A 20,460-nucleotide genomic window follows, 5' to 3' on the forward strand; every position below is an offset into this window, starting at 1 on the left:
AGAAGCAAGCGTAATGGTGCAGCCAGCACAGGTAAATCTTTTATACTGTAAAAGGGAATCAAAGCCTTGGGTTGGCACTGGGAGAGGACTGGGGAGGATCAGAGTATGTTCAGCCATCTTCAGCAAGGGAACACAGTGCAGAGATTTTGGAAACAGTAACTTTGACAAGACTGTTCTTCCTTTGCATGGAGGTGGAGTGGATGCCCTGGGAGAAGGAAAATCTCTGGGGAAAGATCATTTCAGTGCAACCAGTACTGCTTATTCAGTCTACTGGTTTCACTTGCTTACACTCAGGCCTCAGCCAAGCATGTGGGGTCTGAGGTTGAGAGCTTCATAAGGCCAGCTGCCCAACTGGACAGAACAGGAGTCCATCCAGGTAACTAGCTGCTGCCCCGCAGTGATGATCACTTGGTGCATCAGAGGCCAGAGCAAGAAGCCACTGTAGGCAGGGATGAGGTTGCTGCCATGTTCCATAATTGTTAGAGCTTGGCTTAAACCCTGGAAATGAGGTTTTATCTCCCCACCAATATTCTTCTTACTCCTAGGAACTACTGAGACTCTGGATGCTCTTGTTTATCCATATAAATAGCCAAGAGGTTTCTTAGCACCTGGGGTGAAGTGCTGATCCTGAGGAACCCTGTTCTCTTACCTTGTTCCCTCCCCCAGCTGCCTCTACCCTCATCCCGTAACACAGGGGTGGGCAAAAGCCGGCCAACCAGGCCATTCTGTCTGGCTCGCGGGGCCCCTGAAAGTTTTAGAAAATTGGTATTTATTTGCTCCTGGCTGCCTGTCAAAGATGACAGGAGCCAGGGTCAGTAGAACCCACAGGAAGCCAGCGGCAGGACCCAGCAGCAAGGCCTGCCCAGCCCCACCCTACCCCCACACCCAACCAGAAGCCCCCTGCCTAGCACCAGAGTGGAAAATGCGGCCCTCAACAGCTTGCCAAAACTCGGTAAGTGGCCCGTCACCTGAAATAATCACCTGCCCCTTCCTTAACATCTAATTAGTGTGGCTGTAGAAGACAGCTTCTTCTACCCCATGTACTAGGCACAGGTTTAACCCTGACCAGCCTGGATGGTTTTGATCTGGGCCTTAATTGAGTTTTAACACCTCACCTGGCCCTAGGGAACAGAGTTGTTTCTCTCTAGTGTTTGTAACCTTGCTGCATCTCATAAGAGCTCTAGGGACCTCCCAGGACATGGACTCTCCTCCTCTCTCCTTCCAGCTCCCAGGGGTCCCAAAGGAGATAGGATGTCTTACCAGAGAAAGTCTGAAAATTATACCTAGCAGACCTCTCTCATCATTGGGGCCTGGAGAGTAGGGGAAGGGAGCCTCCCCTTTCTCTCCTCCACAAGGATATGACCTATTGAAATGTATTGCTTACAGTCTACTATGCAATTAGAGCATCCAGAATCTCGAGACCTATCAATCAGATTATTCCATTGCTTTTAAGACTTCTTTAGCAGGCTTCGCTCATGAAAAAGAGCCATCTTCAAAGCTAGAACTTTGAATGAGAAGCCAGGCTTCCCAGAATTAATGTCTAACATCATGTTTTTAGAAATGGCAGAAGCATAGACAAAGGTGTGAAGTGGAAGAAGAGCAGTGTACCTTGCCCTGATCTGCCTCACAAGACTAGGGGGAAGGTGCGACGAGAATTCCCTGCTGAGATTTCCTGCCCTGGCATCCTCCTTGTACCCAGAGACTCTAAAGATGTTCATTTATCTTCCCAAGGATGAGCCTTAGAAACGGGGTCTAGCACCAGGTGTGGGATTCCTCCTGCCAAGCCACACTGTGGAGAAGACAATTATTTTTCATCTACAGATGCTCAGCTCTGGAAATACTGGCTGCAGCCTCTTCTCCCTGCTTTCCTGGCAGACCACTGTGAGTGCTGAAAAGCAAAAGCCACAACAAAAAGCACCATCATCAAAACGGAAGAGGGAGGGTAGAGGGGGAACCACCTGATATACAGCCTACTTTTGGCTAGATTTCCTCTAGTGGCTTCTTTCAGGATGAATGTTTCGCTTGACTAAGATTTGCTATACATGTCCCGAGGGCTAACTACAGCTCCAAATGAAGACAAGGGAACTGCAGCCTGATATTTGATATCCTTTCACACATTGAGCTCCCTAAAGAGCTGATGAACTGAGAAGCAAAGCAGTCACTGAGGCTGCAGACAAGGGAACCAGCCCATCCCTCTGTCTCATCAACATCCTTCAAACGATCTTCTCTCGGCAGGTATTCTCTTTGAAGCTGCTTCCTTCAGGCCTTTGCAGCATTTCTTGAGAGTTGTAAGACCCAGGTGGGGGTTCTCTGATAACAACATCCAACTGCAAACACTTTCTTTTCCTTTTTGGGGGGAGCTTCTCAAGTCTGTAGACAACTCCTCCATGCACAACACCCTAGCCCTAACTCACTATGAGGGGTCAATCAGGGTGGTTCATCTTCTGAAGGAGCTGGCTCAAAAAAATGGGAGGTAACAAGGGAACTTATTCTGAATGTTAAGTAGCAAGTTCTGGATGCCGGGTTTAGGGAAGCTTGCCATCAATACTGAGATGATATGTCTCCCTGCAAAAAGAATACACCCGAATTCCTCCAAATGACTCAAGGAGGGGTGCCCAGAGAGGAGATCGGGGGTATAATCCGACTCATGCTGTGGGCCATCAAGGTCATGTCTCCATTTCCAGTAGATGGTTCTTCAGATACACTGGGTGTCTGTATATAACTGGTTAGAAGGCAGAAAACATTCTGCCCTGCTCAGAGAAGTAACCTTGTTTGTGCCCTGGACAGAAGCTTTTTTTCCTTGCCATTTCCACTCAAAAGGAAAGTTGGGGGGCACCTTGCTCAACAAACTATAGTCCAGATGAGCTTGTCTGTTGGTGCATCAGAGGCCTTGTTCACAGGCTCCTGAAGGGTGCGTTTTACTGGGATTTACGGCCCACAGAGCAGGATTGTGGCAGGAACGTACACGCAACTTCAGCACTGGTAAGAGCGGCGGCTCAGGGAAATCTATGATGTAGAGCTCATGAGAGCTTATCAGTGCAATTTGCATTTGTAGATTTGCACTTCCAAAGTGGCCTCCACAGCCAGGACTTCTCATAACATGCAGTTAATCAGTTCCTCCTTTTTTCTCACCAAAACTGTGTGGCCTACTCCCCACCTCGGGACACTTGGAGCTTGATAGTCTCTTTATAAAACATTGGTCCCATGTGTTATCAAATATACTACTTTGAACAAACCAGGGCTACATCATCCTGCTCACCACAGTCTTCCTGATACGATAGGAAGTGACAGCAGCGTCCTTCTGGTTCAGGACAGATATCCAAGGAAGGCAGACATACCCAAACTAGGTGTAAACTGAGCCTGCAGAGGAACAACACTGTGGATGAGGTAACCATGCAAAGCCTTAGGTATGTCACTTATTGCCACCTGCTGTGGTCCTTATCTTCTTAAAAAATGTCAAGTACATTCATGAAAGATCCTGTTTTCCCTCATTTCTAGGGTTCAGCAGTTTCATCTGGCTGTGTCTGCAGTAAAACTGTTGCTGGCCACTCTGGAGTCATTATTGAAGGAGAGACTTGATATGAGAAATGGCTCTGGTATCATATAACAAAAGGGGGTGTTGCTTAGGCTCATCTTGGTCTTCTGTGCATTTCCGACTGCCAATGTATAGCTTGGAGCCCCAGACAAGTTTCACTCTCTGCTGTTCACATTGATTGCAGCCAAGCAAACAGTGCGCCAAAGTCAGTGCAATCCAAGCGCAGTGATGGCTCTGCAAGTTAGTTTGTCCCACAAGATGGCCCAGAGCTGGATGGAGAGACAGTGCAGGATGCGTCATGCTTTTGCTGGTTGATGGGGTCTACCAGGTGGGCCATTGTGTGCTTGAGCAGGCATGGTTACCATATGGCCTTTGCTTTCAGCCAGGCACTGTGCTCTGCTTACTGCTGATTTCCAGCCCATTATTGCTTTCTGAGGGTTTGAGATATTTTTATGCATCCCAAAAAACTCTGACTTCAGCATTTAACTCCACTTATCCTTCACATTCTATTTGTTACACTTTATTACTAATTTGCCCTGTTGCTGTGTGTCACAAGGAAGGACTCTCTCCCAAGCCATCTGCTTCCAATATTTGAGCCTGACAATGAAATCCTAAATACTGAATTTGTGCCATTGCAGTTACTGCCACGGGCAAGAGGCTGATGCCAAGTACTGGCTTATGCCTGCTTTGCAGACTAAGAGGTTAGATGGGAAGCTCAGGGGTTCTTGTAGGCCAGGGCACCAGCGGCAACGAGCTTGCTGCCAAAGGATTGAAAGCAAACCATGTGGCTTTGCTGCCTGTAGTCAGTACATACAAATGCTACAAGGCTGGTGGGTAGGGGAAAGCATGTCAACAGAGTTGAGGGACTGTTGTGCTCCTGCCTGCAGAAAATACCGCATCATTTGATTTTAACACTGGGTTGTATGGTACCAATATGGGGGTGGGGGGAAGCGAGGCCTGGATCAGCCCAACCATAGAAGTGTGTTCCTTACAATATGATGCTACACAGCTGCTCTCTTCATCATTGCCTTCAAATTCATCAGTGCTCACTGGAAAGGACTGAATAATGGGAGAATCACTTGCTTGAGGGTACAGTAACACGCTCTGGTCTGCACTAGTGACCCAATGTACCTAGGGGCTGATACAGTAGTCCAACAAGAGGGGTCTATCCCCACTTTAACAGTCACTGTAGCCCATTCCATGCACGCACACTCATATCCAGAGGAAAATCTAACCCCTGAAGTACGCGTGCTAGTTGCTTAATGCAAACAACTGAAATGGGAAAGGAAACAAATTAACAAATTGCTTCCTGTGGGATGATGCCCTGTAGGATTGTGCGTGCAGAGAACACTTTGTCTAACACAATGGCTTAACTGCACTGGCACCAGCAAAATGGAAATGCAACCCAGCTGCAGTCATCAGTCAAATAAATCAAATGACAGGGTAGAGGATGTCAGCTAGACTCCAACAACAGGGCAGAGCTACAATGACCCAGGTGCATCAAGTAGGAGTCCAGGCCTGGTCTGTTCCCATACAGACACGGAGGGATCCTAAAACCACTGGGAAGTTTTACAGAGAAAAATGTGTGTTTCTCAGTAGGTCAGTGTCTCAGTAGTCATATAGCTGTGCTGGAATTGAATACAGAGGACAGGCAAGTATGCACATGGGAATGGTGCCTATAGCTATTAATTCCTGGCAGCTGGACTAACCAGAAGAATAGACGCACCAGAGAACTGATATGGTGAAATCAGTGACACACAATCCTCTGCTTCCCTCCCTAATAAAGCCACTGAGGAATCAAGAAGGTGAGTCTCATTTGGTTTCCCAAGCCTCCCTGCCCAGTGTTTAAACAAAGGATTTGGGGGGGTTAGTTGCATTCTTACTCTCAATTTAAATTTTAAGAGGCAGCCCAGCCTAGCCAAGATAGGATCAGCAACTGCAGTGATTACAAACCTAATGCAAAGCCACTGATCATTATCAGGGCCCCATTGCACCAAGCCTCGTGTACATCTGCAATAAGCACTGCCTGCCACAAAGAACAAAAAGAGGGGGGAAAAAGATGCAGGCAGGAGGATGAGAGCCATACCTTGCTGATGGCTTTCCTACCCCCAGCTGTCAAGCAGCATATAGAGGGTAGAGGAGTTGGGTATCTGGGTGGTTTGTCTATGAAGTGCAGGCACTCTGGGTTCAGTCTGTTCTTCCTGCGTATCAACATGAGCAGCAATGATCCTGTAGGTCCAGTTCTGGCTGCGACAGCCTTTGGTGGCAAAGTAGAAGTTAACCACACTGCTGGAGAGGCACAGTGAGACTGCAGTCCAGCTTGCTCTTCCAGTCTTTCACAGTGACAGTAAGCAAAATCCCAGCACAAAGCATTTGCTCCTGAAGGCAGCAAGCAGGCTTCATAAGTAGTGCTCCAGCAACTTCTTCATCGGTATTTAATAAAGTCAAGTCATATTTGTAGCACGTGGGCATTGTGATGCTGAGTGTGATATACTTGCCTAAGCAGAAATAAAAATATTAGAGGAAGGGGAAGCCCATGCAATCATCATATCCGTTTAACTTCTGAAGGCTACTTATCTGGAAATGGAAAGTCTCTTGGCCATGCAAGCAAGTAGAGGCTTTCAGAATGTGTACATCTAATCGATCAGGCCAGCTGTCATGTCCCCTAGTGCTGGTCAGGAATGGGTGTCAAACCCCTCAGGCTGGAAGTGGATCGGACCAAATTCTTCTGCTCCCTCCCCACCCCCCAAAGTGACTGGTACAAAACTGCTTTCTTGTGTTTTGTGCAGTTTGAAGCGTTGAAAAGCCCATTCTCCTTAAGCCACAGACTAGTTTCCCCAAGAGAAAGGTCTTAATACTCCATTACCACCAAGGTCAGAGTCTGTGGCTGGCTGATGCCTGGATCAATAGTAGATTTTTAATGTAGATCTTTAAAACAAACAAAAATATACACAAGTGTTTTCAATCCTGAAGTTTAAATCCATTTTAGCCAACTGGTTTCTGAGCACTTGGGCATTAAAACATTCATTCAGATTTAGGTCCAATGTATTTGCTTTAGGATTCTAATCAGATTAAGCCTGAACTCCCAAATTAGGACCCAGAATGCCTCTCTGATCTGAAATTAACAGTGGAGATGCAGGTCCTCCACCCAGAAAACCAAAGGCAGGGTTTTAGGTTTGTTGTAATGTCATTTAAATGAACTTCTGTTAATCAAACTCCTTCCCAAGTAGTTGTGACAAGCCAAGAGAAGGCTTTCTAGGACACCATCTGTTCTTTCCTGCAGGCACTGAATAATTTACCCAGAATGTGGCAGTTCCAGTAGACTGAAGAGTGCACATCCGAGGCTGGGCAAGTTGTACACAATCACATTTCTCGTGTGGTTTTACTTTTTACTTTGCCTCTTGCCCACCTTTGCGCCATAGTACCTGTTGGATGCTGCAATAACTCTCGGCAATCCTGCATCTTAGCCTTGGAAATAAAATGCAAAAGGCAACAACTCCAGTTATTTCAGCATGATGGAGGAGAGGGAGAATTCATGCTTGAAGTCACCATTCAGAGGGAAGGACAAGGACAGCTGTTAGCTCTGTAGGTCATTAGTTTAACTATTTTGGAAAGACAAATTTAGAATGCCTATCAATTTGTTCCCTTTCCTAAAATATTGCAGATTGAAGGGTACGCATGATTGAAGGCTCCCTTGATTTCACCACACTAGTGCATGCAACAAAGCCAAGTCACTGCATTTTAAAATTCTGCTAGCTAGAAATGGTGGGTGGGTGCCCAGACAGCCAGAACGATTTGCTTTAGCTGTGCAGCTCTGGCATGGTTCCTTTTGAGGGACCAGGCCAGTCTGCCTCCATCCACAGTGATTTTGGCATTTCAAAACTGGTTGCAATGCCTCCCTGGAAGTCACCAGCCTATGAATAGCTGTGGCTCAGGGACTGAGCACCTGGTCATGTCGAACAGCTGGCTATACAAAGCCCCAATTGCTGGTTTTATCTCATCTCCTCCTCTCCGCAAGTGTTGACAGGGCCTGGAAATACTGCAGAAAGCTTTGGCTAGAGAGGAACAATCCTCTACAACAAGCAGCTAGGAAGAGCACTGAACTCTAGTCCTTGGAAGAGGATGGGGGTGAGGATTCAGAGCTGAAGATGCATTAGGGAAAAGGAAGAAACAGGCCCCATGGCTTGCAAAGGGCATAGGGGAAGCCCAAGTGGGCCCAGCAGTAAAGAGAGGAACCATTCTGGAAGTTAACGTGTTTATTGATGTGTTTAACTTTGTACATTCCCCACAGACCACATTAAGGAGTTTGCAGGTAAATCTGTGCATAGTGGGAAGAGACATGGAAGGGGGAAAGAAAAGAAAAAGTCACAGGAAAAAAAAAAGAAAAAAAAAATACATCACAGGTTACCAGAACCTCCAGATTGAAGAAAAAAAAAAAGCTGTGAGCATTAACACCAATTATACAAGCGCTACAAAGACATGATGGTGACTGGAAAACACCCCATTGCTCTCTACAGTTTTCGGTCAAATAGGCAGTATCCCTTTCCTATTCTCCCCCCTGTTTAGAGTGAACTCCGTGTACTTTTGTTCCCCAATGCTGAGTATTGCACCAGCCATTCTTCTAGGCCTGGGAATAAAAAGTAGAGAGATGGCCCAACATCACTGGAGAGAAAGACCAGAAGGCTCCAAAACCAGCATCTATAGCCTACTTACCATGTTGGTGGTGGGGAGGTGGGAGCTGGGGAAAGTTACAGATAGTGGCAAGAGGGGCTGGTGAGCACTGAAGGAGGCTGGTTAGATCCTCTGGTGGAGGGATTTAAAATTCAGTACCAAGGACTCGATTCAGAAGGGGAATGTGCAGACCCCAGAACGCACAAGCCACATCCTAACACTCCACTCGGGTGCTTATTAATGGAGATGGCAATAGCTTTGTAACTCAGCTGCTAGGGAGTCTAGGATCCTAGGAACTGTGATGCAGGGGTGGGCGCAGAGCACTGGCATCTGGGGATTCTTCATAAAGCTTTTTCCCCCTTAATCACACTTGTACTGCTCTGAACCCTATTTAATCTCTTTGCAACTTCCAGCAAAATTCAGTTAAAAAAAAAAAAAAAAAAAAAAAAAAGGAATACTGCTTTATATATAAAAGCCAGAATGACTGAAGAGCCACAAGTGCCTCCTTTATACAATGTGGGTTGGTACAAAGGCCTTCAATATACAAGGGATCTATCAGAAATAAAAATCAACATCTCCCATTATATATATAGAGCTCGTATCAGATGACGGTACAACAAAACTGGGATTTTCAGAGTATTTTTTTTAAAAAAAGAAAAACTACATCTCAGTCAAATATCTGCAATAGATCCATTTTTCCCCCATTTAAAGATTTATATATCATCATATTGTTATATTATCATTTCTTCACCCATTTAAAAGAATGGAAATTGCAACTCTACAGTAGTAATTATAGTCTTAATGATCCAGGAGTTTTGAATGTAAGATGAAGTCCTCTTGAAGCAACTGTTGGTCAGTAGTTGATCCAAAACACTGGACCATTTTGGCCCTTTCTGCCCTGCCCCTCTTCCAGTCAGGGCTGCTGCATCTTCACATCCTTTAAATCTGCATCTGCTCCAAGTATTTGTAAGTTGGGTTCTCATAGCCATGGTTCTGCATCTTGCTCAGATGCCGCTCCTCTGGAGTAAGCATGGGGTCAACCTTCAAAAGACAAGACACCGACCAGACAATGGAATCAAAGAATCATATAGTCTCACATACAACATGCAACTTTCCCCCTGCAAACAAGCTGCTCGAAGTGGCAGCGTGCATTATACGTGAGAAATACATTTAGAGCAATTTCTGCCACTTACCAGGCAAAAACAAAAGTAAAATCTGCAGATGACACACAGGAGCACAACAAGAAGCAGGCTACTCAGTTACTTCCTACAAGGAACAATCTTTTTTCCTTCATTCTATCTTTTAAAATGAAGGGGCATATTTTATTCTGGGGTGTGTTGTATGTGGGAAGATGCAGCAACTTCCAGGTTCCCCTAATCTGAGTAGTTGTAATAGTCCAGAGACAGACACTGGTTCCATAGGCAGCAAGATACAAACAGAAATACCAGTAGCCACTGGAAACAGCCTGCTTATCATTCCTGAAAAGTGACATGATACTGAAAAACCCCTCATTGTTCTGCAGAAAGGCTGCCTGCTGGCTCCTGCAGGCACAACACTGCCACGGGCTATTCCTGCTTCCACATCCCACACATTGGATCACCATGCCTCAACAGTTGCTAAGTTACCCAAAGGGTGAGTTGCTATAGAGTCACTCTTGCTTATTACCTTGCTCAAGACTTAAGACATGAAAGCTCATTTAATGCTAAATCCCCTCTTCAGACAGAAAAGGAAGCTTAGCCAAAATCCTTGTGATAAGTGCAGTCGACAAGTCTCAGGACAACACACAAATGATAAACAGCTATGTGGAAATATAGCAGCAAGGATCTCAGCATCCACAGGGTTCAGTCTCCTCTAGCTGAAAGGAATGCAATTAATGGCTCTGCAGCAGCCACTGGTGCAGCGTGCATGTGTTTTTAAAGAAGGCAAGCAAATGCAAGTTGATACCATCGTGCTAGGTTATGTTCCAGGAGCTCTCACCTCCACAATCCCATGGCTGATTGTCCCATACTGCCTCTTCCTCAGCATCACCAAGCTGATGACAATGACAGTGGCTATGGCAACTGCAATCACCAACAGACCAATGAGGGCACTGCTGCTGAAACTGAAGTCATCACGAAAGGAACCAAGGGAACCGTCATCATCCTGCAGGGAGAGAGGAGGGGTGAGCAGGAGGGAGAGACTTGGAAATTAAAGCAGGAAATATAACCCCAGGAGGCGGCCGCCACTAAGGTCTTCAGCCATCTGTGATGTGGATGCATGACTGATTGATTCCACATGGCAGCTTGAATATTTAACATCTCCCTGTCTTGGAGAAAAAAAAAAAAAAACAAACACACAGATTGTTTCTTCATTTACAACTGCTAGAAGATGCTCTCCCACAAGAGCCTTCTAAAATAAAAGGTCTGTATCCCTACATAATACTGGTAACAACTTGGAACTGGGGTTCTGTGGAGGAATTCAGTATAGTACCATGCTCTGCAAGACTTCAGCACAGGTTTGCAATTTGCCACACTCTGGAGAAGACTCAGAATTAAATGGATACACAGGAGCACTAATGCTGAAATTAATTTTAGAATTCATCAGCCAGTCTGAGCGGCCCAATACGTACCGGCTCCTCCACCAGTCCTCCAACTCGCTCTGCATTGAAAATCATTTCCTTCACATCAAGGGTTTCATCAATTACCTGAAAATAGGCAAAAGCCTTTTACACAAGGAGCCAGAGAAATCGGGATGTTCTGAGGGAGCAAAGCACTAACCATTGCAAAGTCACATTTGCCACAGCACTTGTTTCGCACTGACATCGGTCAGTTAACAATAAGTTATTCTAGAAGTATGCGGCCCATCAAAACTGTGTACCCTGTAATTTGTGGGATTCTAAAGTGGGCAAAACTTAGGCATACATACAAAAAAATGTATGGTGTAGAGGGTACATGAAGGACATCCTGGTGAACTCCGACTAGAGAAGACCAAAGAATCAAAATGGCACCTATTTATTGCTGTAGACTCCATTCTCCCAAAGCACTACGCTTTGATATAGCACCGTTTTATCTATATCTACCTCATGTGAATCTCTCAGGAGTCCTCAATCCACAATACCTTTTGAAACTATTAACTGGAACTACCACAGGTTAAGTAGCTGATACTCCTACTAATAACTCAGATTATCCAAAAGACTACAGGATGGTAGGACCATCAGGAATACTGAAGAAAGTCAAGACTGTTTGCTTCCCCCACCTGAAGCCTCTAATTCAGCTGCAGGCATTTGCTTTGAGTGCAACAATTTTGTGAAGCAAATGTAAATGCTGACTTTAAAATGAGCTTAAAAGGTTAACCTCCAGAGCCGATTTCACCCAGGAAGGAGCACAAGGGACCTGCAACTAGAAGTCAGCTCAACGTCGACACTCCAGTTAAAGCTACAAGCCATTTACTGTGAGCTCTGCTGTACACCAAATCCTACCTGCCATTCAAAATGGGGGGGCAGAACCACCAGCTTCATAACAGACAGACTGAAACCAAAAGGTGGAACAGCATGGCACTCAGTGTATTTGGTGCTCTAGTGAGAGGCCACCTAAGAAGGGTAGGTCTCCAGTGCAGGTGTTACCATCTTTCAGAGGGATCTGTTTTCTACCTAGGAAAGCTATTGCAGAACAAAACACTTCAACAAGTCAGTCAACTGCTGACTATTGGGCTCTCTCCCTCCCTCAGCCTCCCACCTTTCTGATGCTAGTCGGTATTAGGAGCTTGCAATAATCAGAACGCTGCAACTCCTCTGCACCATACGGATAATGAACACGCTGACATTTAGAAAGTAGGAAAGAAGCTGCTCACGTTAATTAGTCTCAGTTAGGTTTTTCTTCAGAAAACAAAGGCAGAGGACTCACCACATTTTCATCCACTTTGTTCTTGCTATTAATCACTTTTTCCTCAGCCCCAATCAGCCCATCCAGGTCAGCTATGCCAGAACCTGCACCAAAAGGAGTTGAGCATTTTGTTAGATGAAGAAGAGGCCACTAGAGGCTTTAGTGGCATCTAGGAAGAATAACCTACTCTCTCAGCAGTGCTGTCACTCCTACTGCAATTCATAACATTTTGCTGTTTACTAAACCCTCTTTGTGCTAGATTCAGTAGGGGAGTTCATGTGCAAAGCCAGAATGACAAATGATCTGGGGGTTTCCTGGTCAATGAAGGCAAATGAGGTGGCTCTGATGACAGTGGAGAAGGCTCACCAGGATGCGCTGAATGTATATCCAGAGCAACTGGAGTGCTGTTATGAGAAGGGAGTTGGGAACATTTACATCTCCTCTCTGCTTGCCGCCCATGGTTATCACCATAACTCCATATAACATGACCCCACGAGGACCAAACATTCCTTCTCTCCACTGAACCTGCACAGAGGGAGCACTTATAGTAGGCAGGGTCAGCAAGAGCCCTTTCAAACAAACAACCCCCTCTCCAAAACCTGAACGAAAACATACACGCACGCACCCACACCCACACCCACGTGTCAGAAAGTGCCTCAGGAACCAGAGAGCCTCAAGGTTACCCAGCACAGCCCTGTGACAAGCCATGAGTCACGTCTCCATGTCTGGCACAGGCCCAAAAACCAACAGATCCCAGGGCAAAGGAGGAAAGTGTCAAACTAGCCCTTGCACTAGCATGCTTCTTAGCCATCTCAAGGCTGAAAACTAGCACAGGCTGAAGAGGAGACTATCAATTAGCAAAAGGCTCCTCTGCATAAACTGTTTTGATCTGGAGCTTTTATAAATAGATCAGATCAATAACAGAAAAGGCTGATGCAACACACACACCGACCTACACAGCACGAAACAAGCTGAGAAATGATGAAGCTTCCCGATACCAGCATATGCAAAACACTGTCCTTCACAATGCCTGTGCCCTCCCAAAGCAAAAGCAGGGGAACAAGGAGTCAGTTGTCCGCTGAGCCTCTTCTTCAAAGGGGCACGTGTAGGGAAACTACGTGTGGCACTTAACGTTTCATAATTGACTGCACACAACCTCTCTGCTGTTGCTGATCTTGTAGCTCGGTTAAGACAGTATGTTAACTGCTGCTGAAATCATTGCAGGTTCTTTGATTAAGTGAGAGGAAAGGGTAGTTGGCGGCTCCAGGGCGACTTCTCACTGCGACAGGCTTTTACTGCTCAAAAATGCCAAAGGAACGAATGTCTCACTCCAACTCCTCCAGAAAGGAGCAGCTTGGTTTTTATTACAGCCCTATCCCCATCAGCTTCTTTGGAGACTGGCATTCACATTCCAGACACGGCTGAGGTGGGGAGTCAGACTCCCACAAGCTGCCTAGGCAGGTTATGTTATTACCGTGAAAGTCAATGATTTAGAGCTTCTGGAGACTATGCAGAAACAACTTCTAGAGACCAGCCCATCAGCTTCTGGCCTGTGGCTGCTTTACCCCATTCCCAGGAGACAGCCTGCTAGCACAGTCTCCAGAGCAGGGTGTTCAGCTGCTGCGGCGTGTCCTGCCATTTGTTAGAGTGTCATAGCCCGAGTTTCTGGGAGCGCACCAGTCCAGCTGTTCAGATTATACGCCTCCCCAGAATACAGCTGCTTTTATGTCATATGCTGAAACAGAAGCAATGTTGAGCCCAATTCTCTGCCACTGGAGGCAATGGGAGCTTTGCTATTTATTTAAATGGGCACAGAACCAGGCTTGTATTTAAGCTTCTTAAAACGAGCATGGTTGTTGCCAGAATCAAAACTTCATCCCAATCTGTCCAGAGATCTGCTGGGATCAGCTGCACATTGTTCCACAGCAGGGATAAAGCTCACATCCAGCAGAAGGCAGAGAAAAGTTCATAAAAAATTATCAGGCCATCCAACCTCCCGTGGGATACAAGACTGATGTGTGGGCTGAATAAGCCTGATCCCAAGGAGCTGCAGCCTCTGCTTGTCAGCATGAAGCAAATTTGGAACCAGAGGTAGGCTGAAGCAATGGGGACAAGTTCTCGCATGTGGCATTAGTACCAATAAACTGCCACGGTGCCCATGCACTTGGCAGGAATCCTACCAGCCTCTCACTGCTACTGCAAGCGGGTCTAGGCTAGCAATCAACTTGCATTCGATTCCACATCTGAAAGTACCTGCCAAACCCATTTGTTTAATGTCAAGAATTCTCCGATTCCCCGCCCCACCAATCCCAGACTAGTCAGTTCCTCTTCAGCCAGAGATGCCTCTGCTACACATATCACAAGTGAGCTACAAATAGCAATGGATGAACTGTGAGAACTATCTAGTGTAAAGAAATCCTGTATGCAAGAAGGGGGAAGTGCAGAGGATACTAGAAAGCAAAGACATGAATTGCTCATGTGGGTGTTACTAGTAGGTCTCATTAAGCACCCTGATGGGTATTAGTTTGGAAATAAAGCAAGTTTGTTCTGGTGCTCCCTCACTTCTTGGTTAGGGCTGACATTAGGTAGGAGGCACAACAGATGCTATCGTACACAAGGGAGAGTCTGTAGATTATTTACCGCCAATGCTGTCAAACTTGTTTTTAGCATTGGTACAAACAAAGCAATAAACACTGCTACCCAATTCCCAGAAGGAGCACTAAGCCCGAGTTTATTCTGGGGGCAAAGGAACTGATCTTTGCACCCTGGGACACCTTGCCAGCCTATGGAGACTGAGAGGAATGCTAAGAAATCACTGAGGCGGCCAAATGAGCTGGTTTTGTTAGCAGAACAAGGCACGTGGCTACATCAGCCCTGCTGATCTACATGGAGGCGGGAGGTGAAAATAAAGGTGAGAGTATGAAACTAAAAATGAAGCTACCAAACACAGAGAAGGTGGAAGAGTGAGAGAAAGCACTTAGGAGGGAGCAGCTTAGAACCAACCTTTTTTCATTGGATGGTACAAATCCGGCTGAGGATCTAGCAGGAGGGAAAACAAAAACAAAAATAGCAGAAAAAGGAGATTAAGAGAGAAAGGAAAAAAGGCTTGTGCATGATTTGCGCCTCAGACCCTTGACAAAGCTTGTATTCACAGCTTTGAGCGGAGAAGGCTGTTCAACTGCTTGTTTGTTTTTAAATAAATCAAAAACCACACACCACAGCAAGCTGTCAGTGCCCCTTGTTAAAAAAAAATACTTGTTGCAGTTTACAGCAACAAGGTTATAGTTGCATTGGAGCATCTGAGTTAGGAAGACTAGGAATTATAAATTCCAGCTTCCAGACAAAAAAAAAAAAAAAGAAAAAAAAAAATCAAGAATTTAGTGCTCACTGCAAAGTGAAATTAAATCAGATTCCAGAAAGGGCTAAAGGTATTATGAAGTCAAGAACAGTAGTGATTAGACATGGCAAATTACTAGCTGCATTGCCTGTTCCAGACTGACAGAACATCTCCTAATAATATGGGCAGCTAAGGATCCAGGAGCTTGCTTATTCCCTTTTTACATGACATAGGCAGCTTTGAAAATAGATCCCATGGCTAATTCTACATCGTTGGCACAACTGCTTCAATCCCGAATGGCCCCCAGGGGTTAGACCCCTTGGGTGTTGTGTGGGCTGGGACACTGGTTCTGACTAGAGGCACACACATTTCCTGAAGTGAAATCATGCTCTCTGCTCTACGTACCTTCGCTTTCAGGCAAGGCTGGGAAGGTTTTCACCTGGAATGGGCGGAAAGGTTTGCCCTCCTGGAGGGGAATCTCTTCGCTTTCCTCAGAGCTCACTCGGACGTCTACCGGGGACTCTGAGATGGAAGATGTGAACTGGTCCATGTCCGCACGTTGCTCCTGCAGCAGCTCATCTAAAGGAAAAACAAGGGGCCAAGCAGGAGAGAGAAAATGAGGAGAAAAACGTTTCAAGGGGGTTCATGGGAGGGGCAGAAAGAGGCAGATCTTTCAAGCCAAGTTGGTCTGGGATAGGGGCACAAGCAAAGCTGACTTGGGGCAGTCAGATTTGTGAAAGCTGGATGGTGTGTTTATGCCAAAGCAGGGTCCCATCCTGGGCTGTCAAAGGTATTGGCTGGATAAGCAGGTGAAATTATGGCTGGCTGACTGCTTCCTTAAGGCAGACAAATACACTTGTATTCACAAATCTCCTTTTTCCGCACATGAAGTAACAAAAAAGGAGACTGGAGTGAGACACGTGCCTTTGTTACTGTGGAATTTTTGTATTCTCCTTGTGTGTGTAGTTTTTCAAGGCCAGCAAGCCAGCAGGCCCAGATTATGACCATAATCTAGCTGGACATCATGTACATATAGCAAAAGCCAGAGAACTTTTACCTTAAAAAAAAGGCAAGCCCAACCACCTCTGGCTGGACTGGAGTATTTCTTAGACTACAATATTTCTGGGCATGCTGCATTGAAAACAGTGGGCTTTCCATCTTTTAGACTTTCCTAATACATCAGCATCTACACCAGCACAGAAATACTAACCAATCTCATCCTGGATTTCTTCAGCCACATATGGTACCTTGTAGAGCAGAGATAGGCTTTGATTCATCCTCTCTTCAATCACATGGAGATGCGTCATCACCTGCCAACACAGAGGAAGGGCTGAGGTAAGGGCTGTCAACAACCAGCATTTCTGTGCTAATATTTTAATAAAACAGGACCACAGAGTTCACTTTAAGAGATCCAAATCTGGGGCCCCAGAGCCATCAAATCTAAACACTATGACTATGGCACTTTCTTATCCATCTCATGCTTCACAGGAAGGCAACCTTAGCATAAAGCTTTTGTACTTTGATCTGTAGGTGGACTCAGCCTTCTTCTGGCAGCACAGATGATGCTTCATATTTAGTAGCGACTAGAGTTCACGCGTCATTTTGTGCAACTGCTGTTTGCAGTAACATGAAATGAAACCCTGCCGCTCCCCACTACTAAAGAGTGCCTAGAGATTCAACACATGGGCTGAACTTATGTGCAAGTCCAAAGGTTGGAGAGAAGTTTTACAAGCCAAGTCAGAGCAGGGTTCTGATTATGCCAATGCCTTGTATACAATAGTTTACCACACTGGAGCTTTGAGCTGCTCCACCCCAACAGTGGAGCTGACTATTAATAAGCACGTGTGACTAGAAAACAGGTGGTGTTAATTAGCCAGCCGTATTTTCAAACACCACCTAAATTAGGACATACTGACATCACAACTAGTCTGTACACAAGGTGCCTGGCTATTCGCTGTGACCCAATGCACAACCCCAGACAGCCGTTTGCTGCCCTTATTTAAGGGTTAGGATTGTGCATTTAACATAGCTTCAACCCACCCATCGCTGCCAGGCATTACATAGTTGGTAACCCCAAGCTCTAGCTGCAGAGGGTGCTGCACGAGCATAGATTGTGCAGATGAGGGAATCCATTAACATGGATGACCAAACGTTGGAGAAAACTAATGAGTTGAATGGACCTACTTGTATAGTCTGAAGCGATTCTGACCTTTAAAAGCAAGGATGAAAGCAATTTAATTTCACAAGTGGCAGCTTGTCAATCAAGCTAATCGATTGAGGAGCTTAAAGTGCATCTGAAAAGTAAAGTGAATGGAAATTGAACTGTACCACCCACGTTCCTCACATGTCAATTTGTTGACATTGCAGCTTTCAGGATGAATTAAAGGCTGTTCAGGATTTAACTTAAGCACACAGTTTGCACACCCGCTCTGTTCCAGTGCTGCCAAAGCCCCAACAGGGTCAGGATGGACTATGTTTGATGCACTGAGCTGTCTTTGTGAAGACTGTACTGGGTGCTCTCTGTTAGGAGCCAACCACAAGTCAAAGGAGCACTGCCATCGCTATCCAGTCCTGCCTCAGATGTGTAGATGAACAGAAGGAGGCAGACTGAAGGCAGGAAGAAGGGAGGACAAGAGCTAGCCAGCACCTAGAATCTACATCTCATGCTTGAAACCAGGTACCCCAAGAAACTCCAGCAAACAGAAACATCATAAATACCAAAAAGCAGTCTACATGACAACTGCTGTCGTGCTTTATCCCTCAGAATATGAGATGGAGCTGCAGTCCCCAGTTCTAGGCTCACTCTGATTTTTGCCTTGCCTCCTTGAAGCAGAGGCTCCTCTGATTTTTTCCCTGCTTCCGTGTTGCTTACCGATTACCAGGGATCCTGGCTTTCTCCGTTTGAGATAGCAAATTCTCCGATTAAAAGCTGCCAAATCTGTGATTAAAATGAGTGGGCAGGACCTGGCACAGCAGGGCAGAGTGAGTCCAGGCAGAAAAGCTCGTTGCTGCCACCCTGGCAAGGCACACCCCTGCCCACTTGGCAGCAGCAAGGGGCACAACTCCACACCACTACCTCTGGTGCTGGCAGACAGGCAGGGGGACAGCTTGCCAGGGCAGTACGGGGCCTGCAGTGGCAAGGAGCTTCCCTACCTGGCCTCACTGCGACAGGTCCAGCCCGCTTGGCCAAGATCCCTGCCGATTACAGTATTGGGGAAAAACAAATACATTTTTTTCTTCAGTGCCCGGTCCTTTCCTCTGTCTGCTTGGCAGCACCACATACATCTCATTTTATTATCTTCCCATTACAGCCAGTTCCCTTTTGTTTGTATGAGTCTTTTATATATATTAGGGAAAAAAGGCATTTTAGAAAGCAAAAACACAGCACAGTCCAGCGGCTAATGCACCTGACTGGGACTTGAGACTGGGGCTCTGGTTCCTGATCTCACAGGCTGCTGGTGGACGTTAAAAAGCAGCGCTTTAAGCTTAGCATATTCCTGCACTGAGCCCAGCACATGCTCAGAAGAGATACAGCATTAGTTGGACCCAGCTCACCAAACATCTGTATTGACTGGGTGCTTCAGTGGGGGTTTTTTGGCACTTTTATTCAACAGTTGATGGTATCAGCTTTAGCTAAAAGCACCAACTACGCCTCACTGATGCACCCAATGTGTACAGATGCTGTGGAGCCCAGTCCAAGTAACACTCTGCTGCTTCCTATAAAGCACATTTTTGTTTCGGTTTTTTTTTTTTAAATGTCTGCAAGCAACCGTAATGACCACTGGAAAGCTGCAAAGACTAACAAGGTAGCTATTTCCCTTTCTACCTGTTGTCTGGTTCTAGCCAGTGCAAGCTTTAAGATGGCCTCTGCTCTGATAAGCACATAAAGTGTTTAGCAGATGTCATCTCTGATCTTGGTTGGGTCTTTAAGTATTACTGTAGCAATTTTAGGGCATAAAAATGGAAATGTGCAACCACAGGAGGAGGAGAGGGCTAAAGGGTAAATGTAGCATCTGAAACACCTTTCAGAAGAATTGAACTGGCCAGATACAGTGTTCCCTTGAGCCAGCATGTTTAGATGTTCTTCCAAGCTGAGGGGAAAAAAGAAAATTAGCCACTGGGTCTCCAGGGATGAAATGTGATGCAAACATGCAATACGCTCTTATTCAAAAGTGGAGGGTTTAACACAGCCAAGAACAGTGGCCAACTTCTTGGCAAGAGTTAAAATCTCCTACTCATTGGAAGCTAGGGAGAAAACTGGCAAATGCAAGCCTACTTAACAAAATCCACAACGTAGTATAGTGCATCCAAAGCCTAAGTGCTCAGGAGACTCAGGGAAAATGTAAACAGTGTGCTGGGGGGGAAAAAAAAAAATGGAAGCTTGTCCCTTGCATCTGCTCAAGGAATGACCAAATCCCAAGCAAGTCACATAGGTGCAGCACAAAAAGACGCACTGCTGATGAGCCAGGTCTAAAATCCTATTCAGATTGAGAATAATAGCATAGCTGTGATAGACATCATCGCTACTGCAGGCAGCTCCAGGGTAGTAACTGAATATCAAGTATTTAACATTCAGGAAGTGGTAAGGAAAAGTTGTAAGGAGAGCGTCTCTGGCAACAAGCAACATGCATACAGAACAGCTAATGAAATTCCCCGTTTAAAGCAAGGACATGTCAAGTTGCTACAGTATTCAGCTTCTGCCAAATCAGAGCGAACAGGATTGTGAAGCTCTTCTAGAGCCGCTCCTGAAGTGAAAAGGCTCCCAGGACAGCAACACTTACATACCTGAGATTTCATCTGCGCAGCCTTTTCTGGGTCAACTGCCAGGACATGTTGGTAATGGCGGATGGTGTGCAGACGGTCCTTGTTCTCAGCCCGGACGTAACGCTTCAGAGCTTGCAGGATGCGGTGAGGCTGCAGGATTTAGGAGTAGTTAAAATCCAACTCCTTACTCCAGAAACTAAACCCTGTACAACAATTGCACTGAAATACAGCACTTGCAAAGTCTACTCTGCTTGATAGATCCTGGAAGCAGCACACCTATGTAGATCTCTCTG

At 45.8% G+C, this 20,460-nt stretch overlaps 1 protein-coding gene across 4 annotated transcripts in view; it reads right to left on the bottom strand.

Moving 5' to 3' along the window:
• Positions 1 to 7,773: 7,773 nt before the first annotated feature.
• APLP2 (amyloid beta precursor like protein 2) overlaps positions 7,774 to 20,460 on the bottom strand; it is a 59,439-nt gene continuing 46,752 nt past the window's right edge. For 2 of the 4 annotated variants that reach the window (XM_090027579.1, XM_090027577.1), the window contains 7 exons: positions 20,189 to 20,317; positions 16,614 to 16,713; positions 15,809 to 15,982; positions 12,088 to 12,170; positions 10,815 to 10,889; positions 10,184 to 10,348; positions 7,774 to 9,247 (listed from right to left, as the gene is read on the bottom strand). In XM_090027579.1, coding sequence (XP_089883705.1) covers positions 9,146 to 9,247; positions 10,184 to 10,348; positions 10,815 to 10,889; positions 12,088 to 12,170; positions 15,809 to 15,982; positions 16,614 to 16,713; positions 20,189 to 20,317 — 828 coding nt within the window. In that variant the 3' untranslated portion in view covers positions 7,774 to 9,145. Of the gene's footprint in view, positions 9,248 to 10,183; positions 10,349 to 10,814; positions 10,890 to 12,087; positions 12,171 to 15,069; positions 15,106 to 15,808; positions 15,983 to 16,613; positions 16,714 to 20,188; positions 20,318 to 20,460 lie in introns of all 4 variants that reach the window. The other 2 variants (XM_090027580.1, XM_090027578.1) reach the window with 2 other exon arrangements.

Source organism: Crocodylus siamensis, chromosome 14, assembly GCF_052110815.1.
Source record: "Crocodylus siamensis isolate JL-2025a chromosome 14, ASM5211081v1, whole genome shotgun sequence".
NCBI classification, from domain to species: domain Eukaryota; kingdom Metazoa; phylum Chordata; order Crocodylia; family Crocodylidae; genus Crocodylus; species Crocodylus siamensis.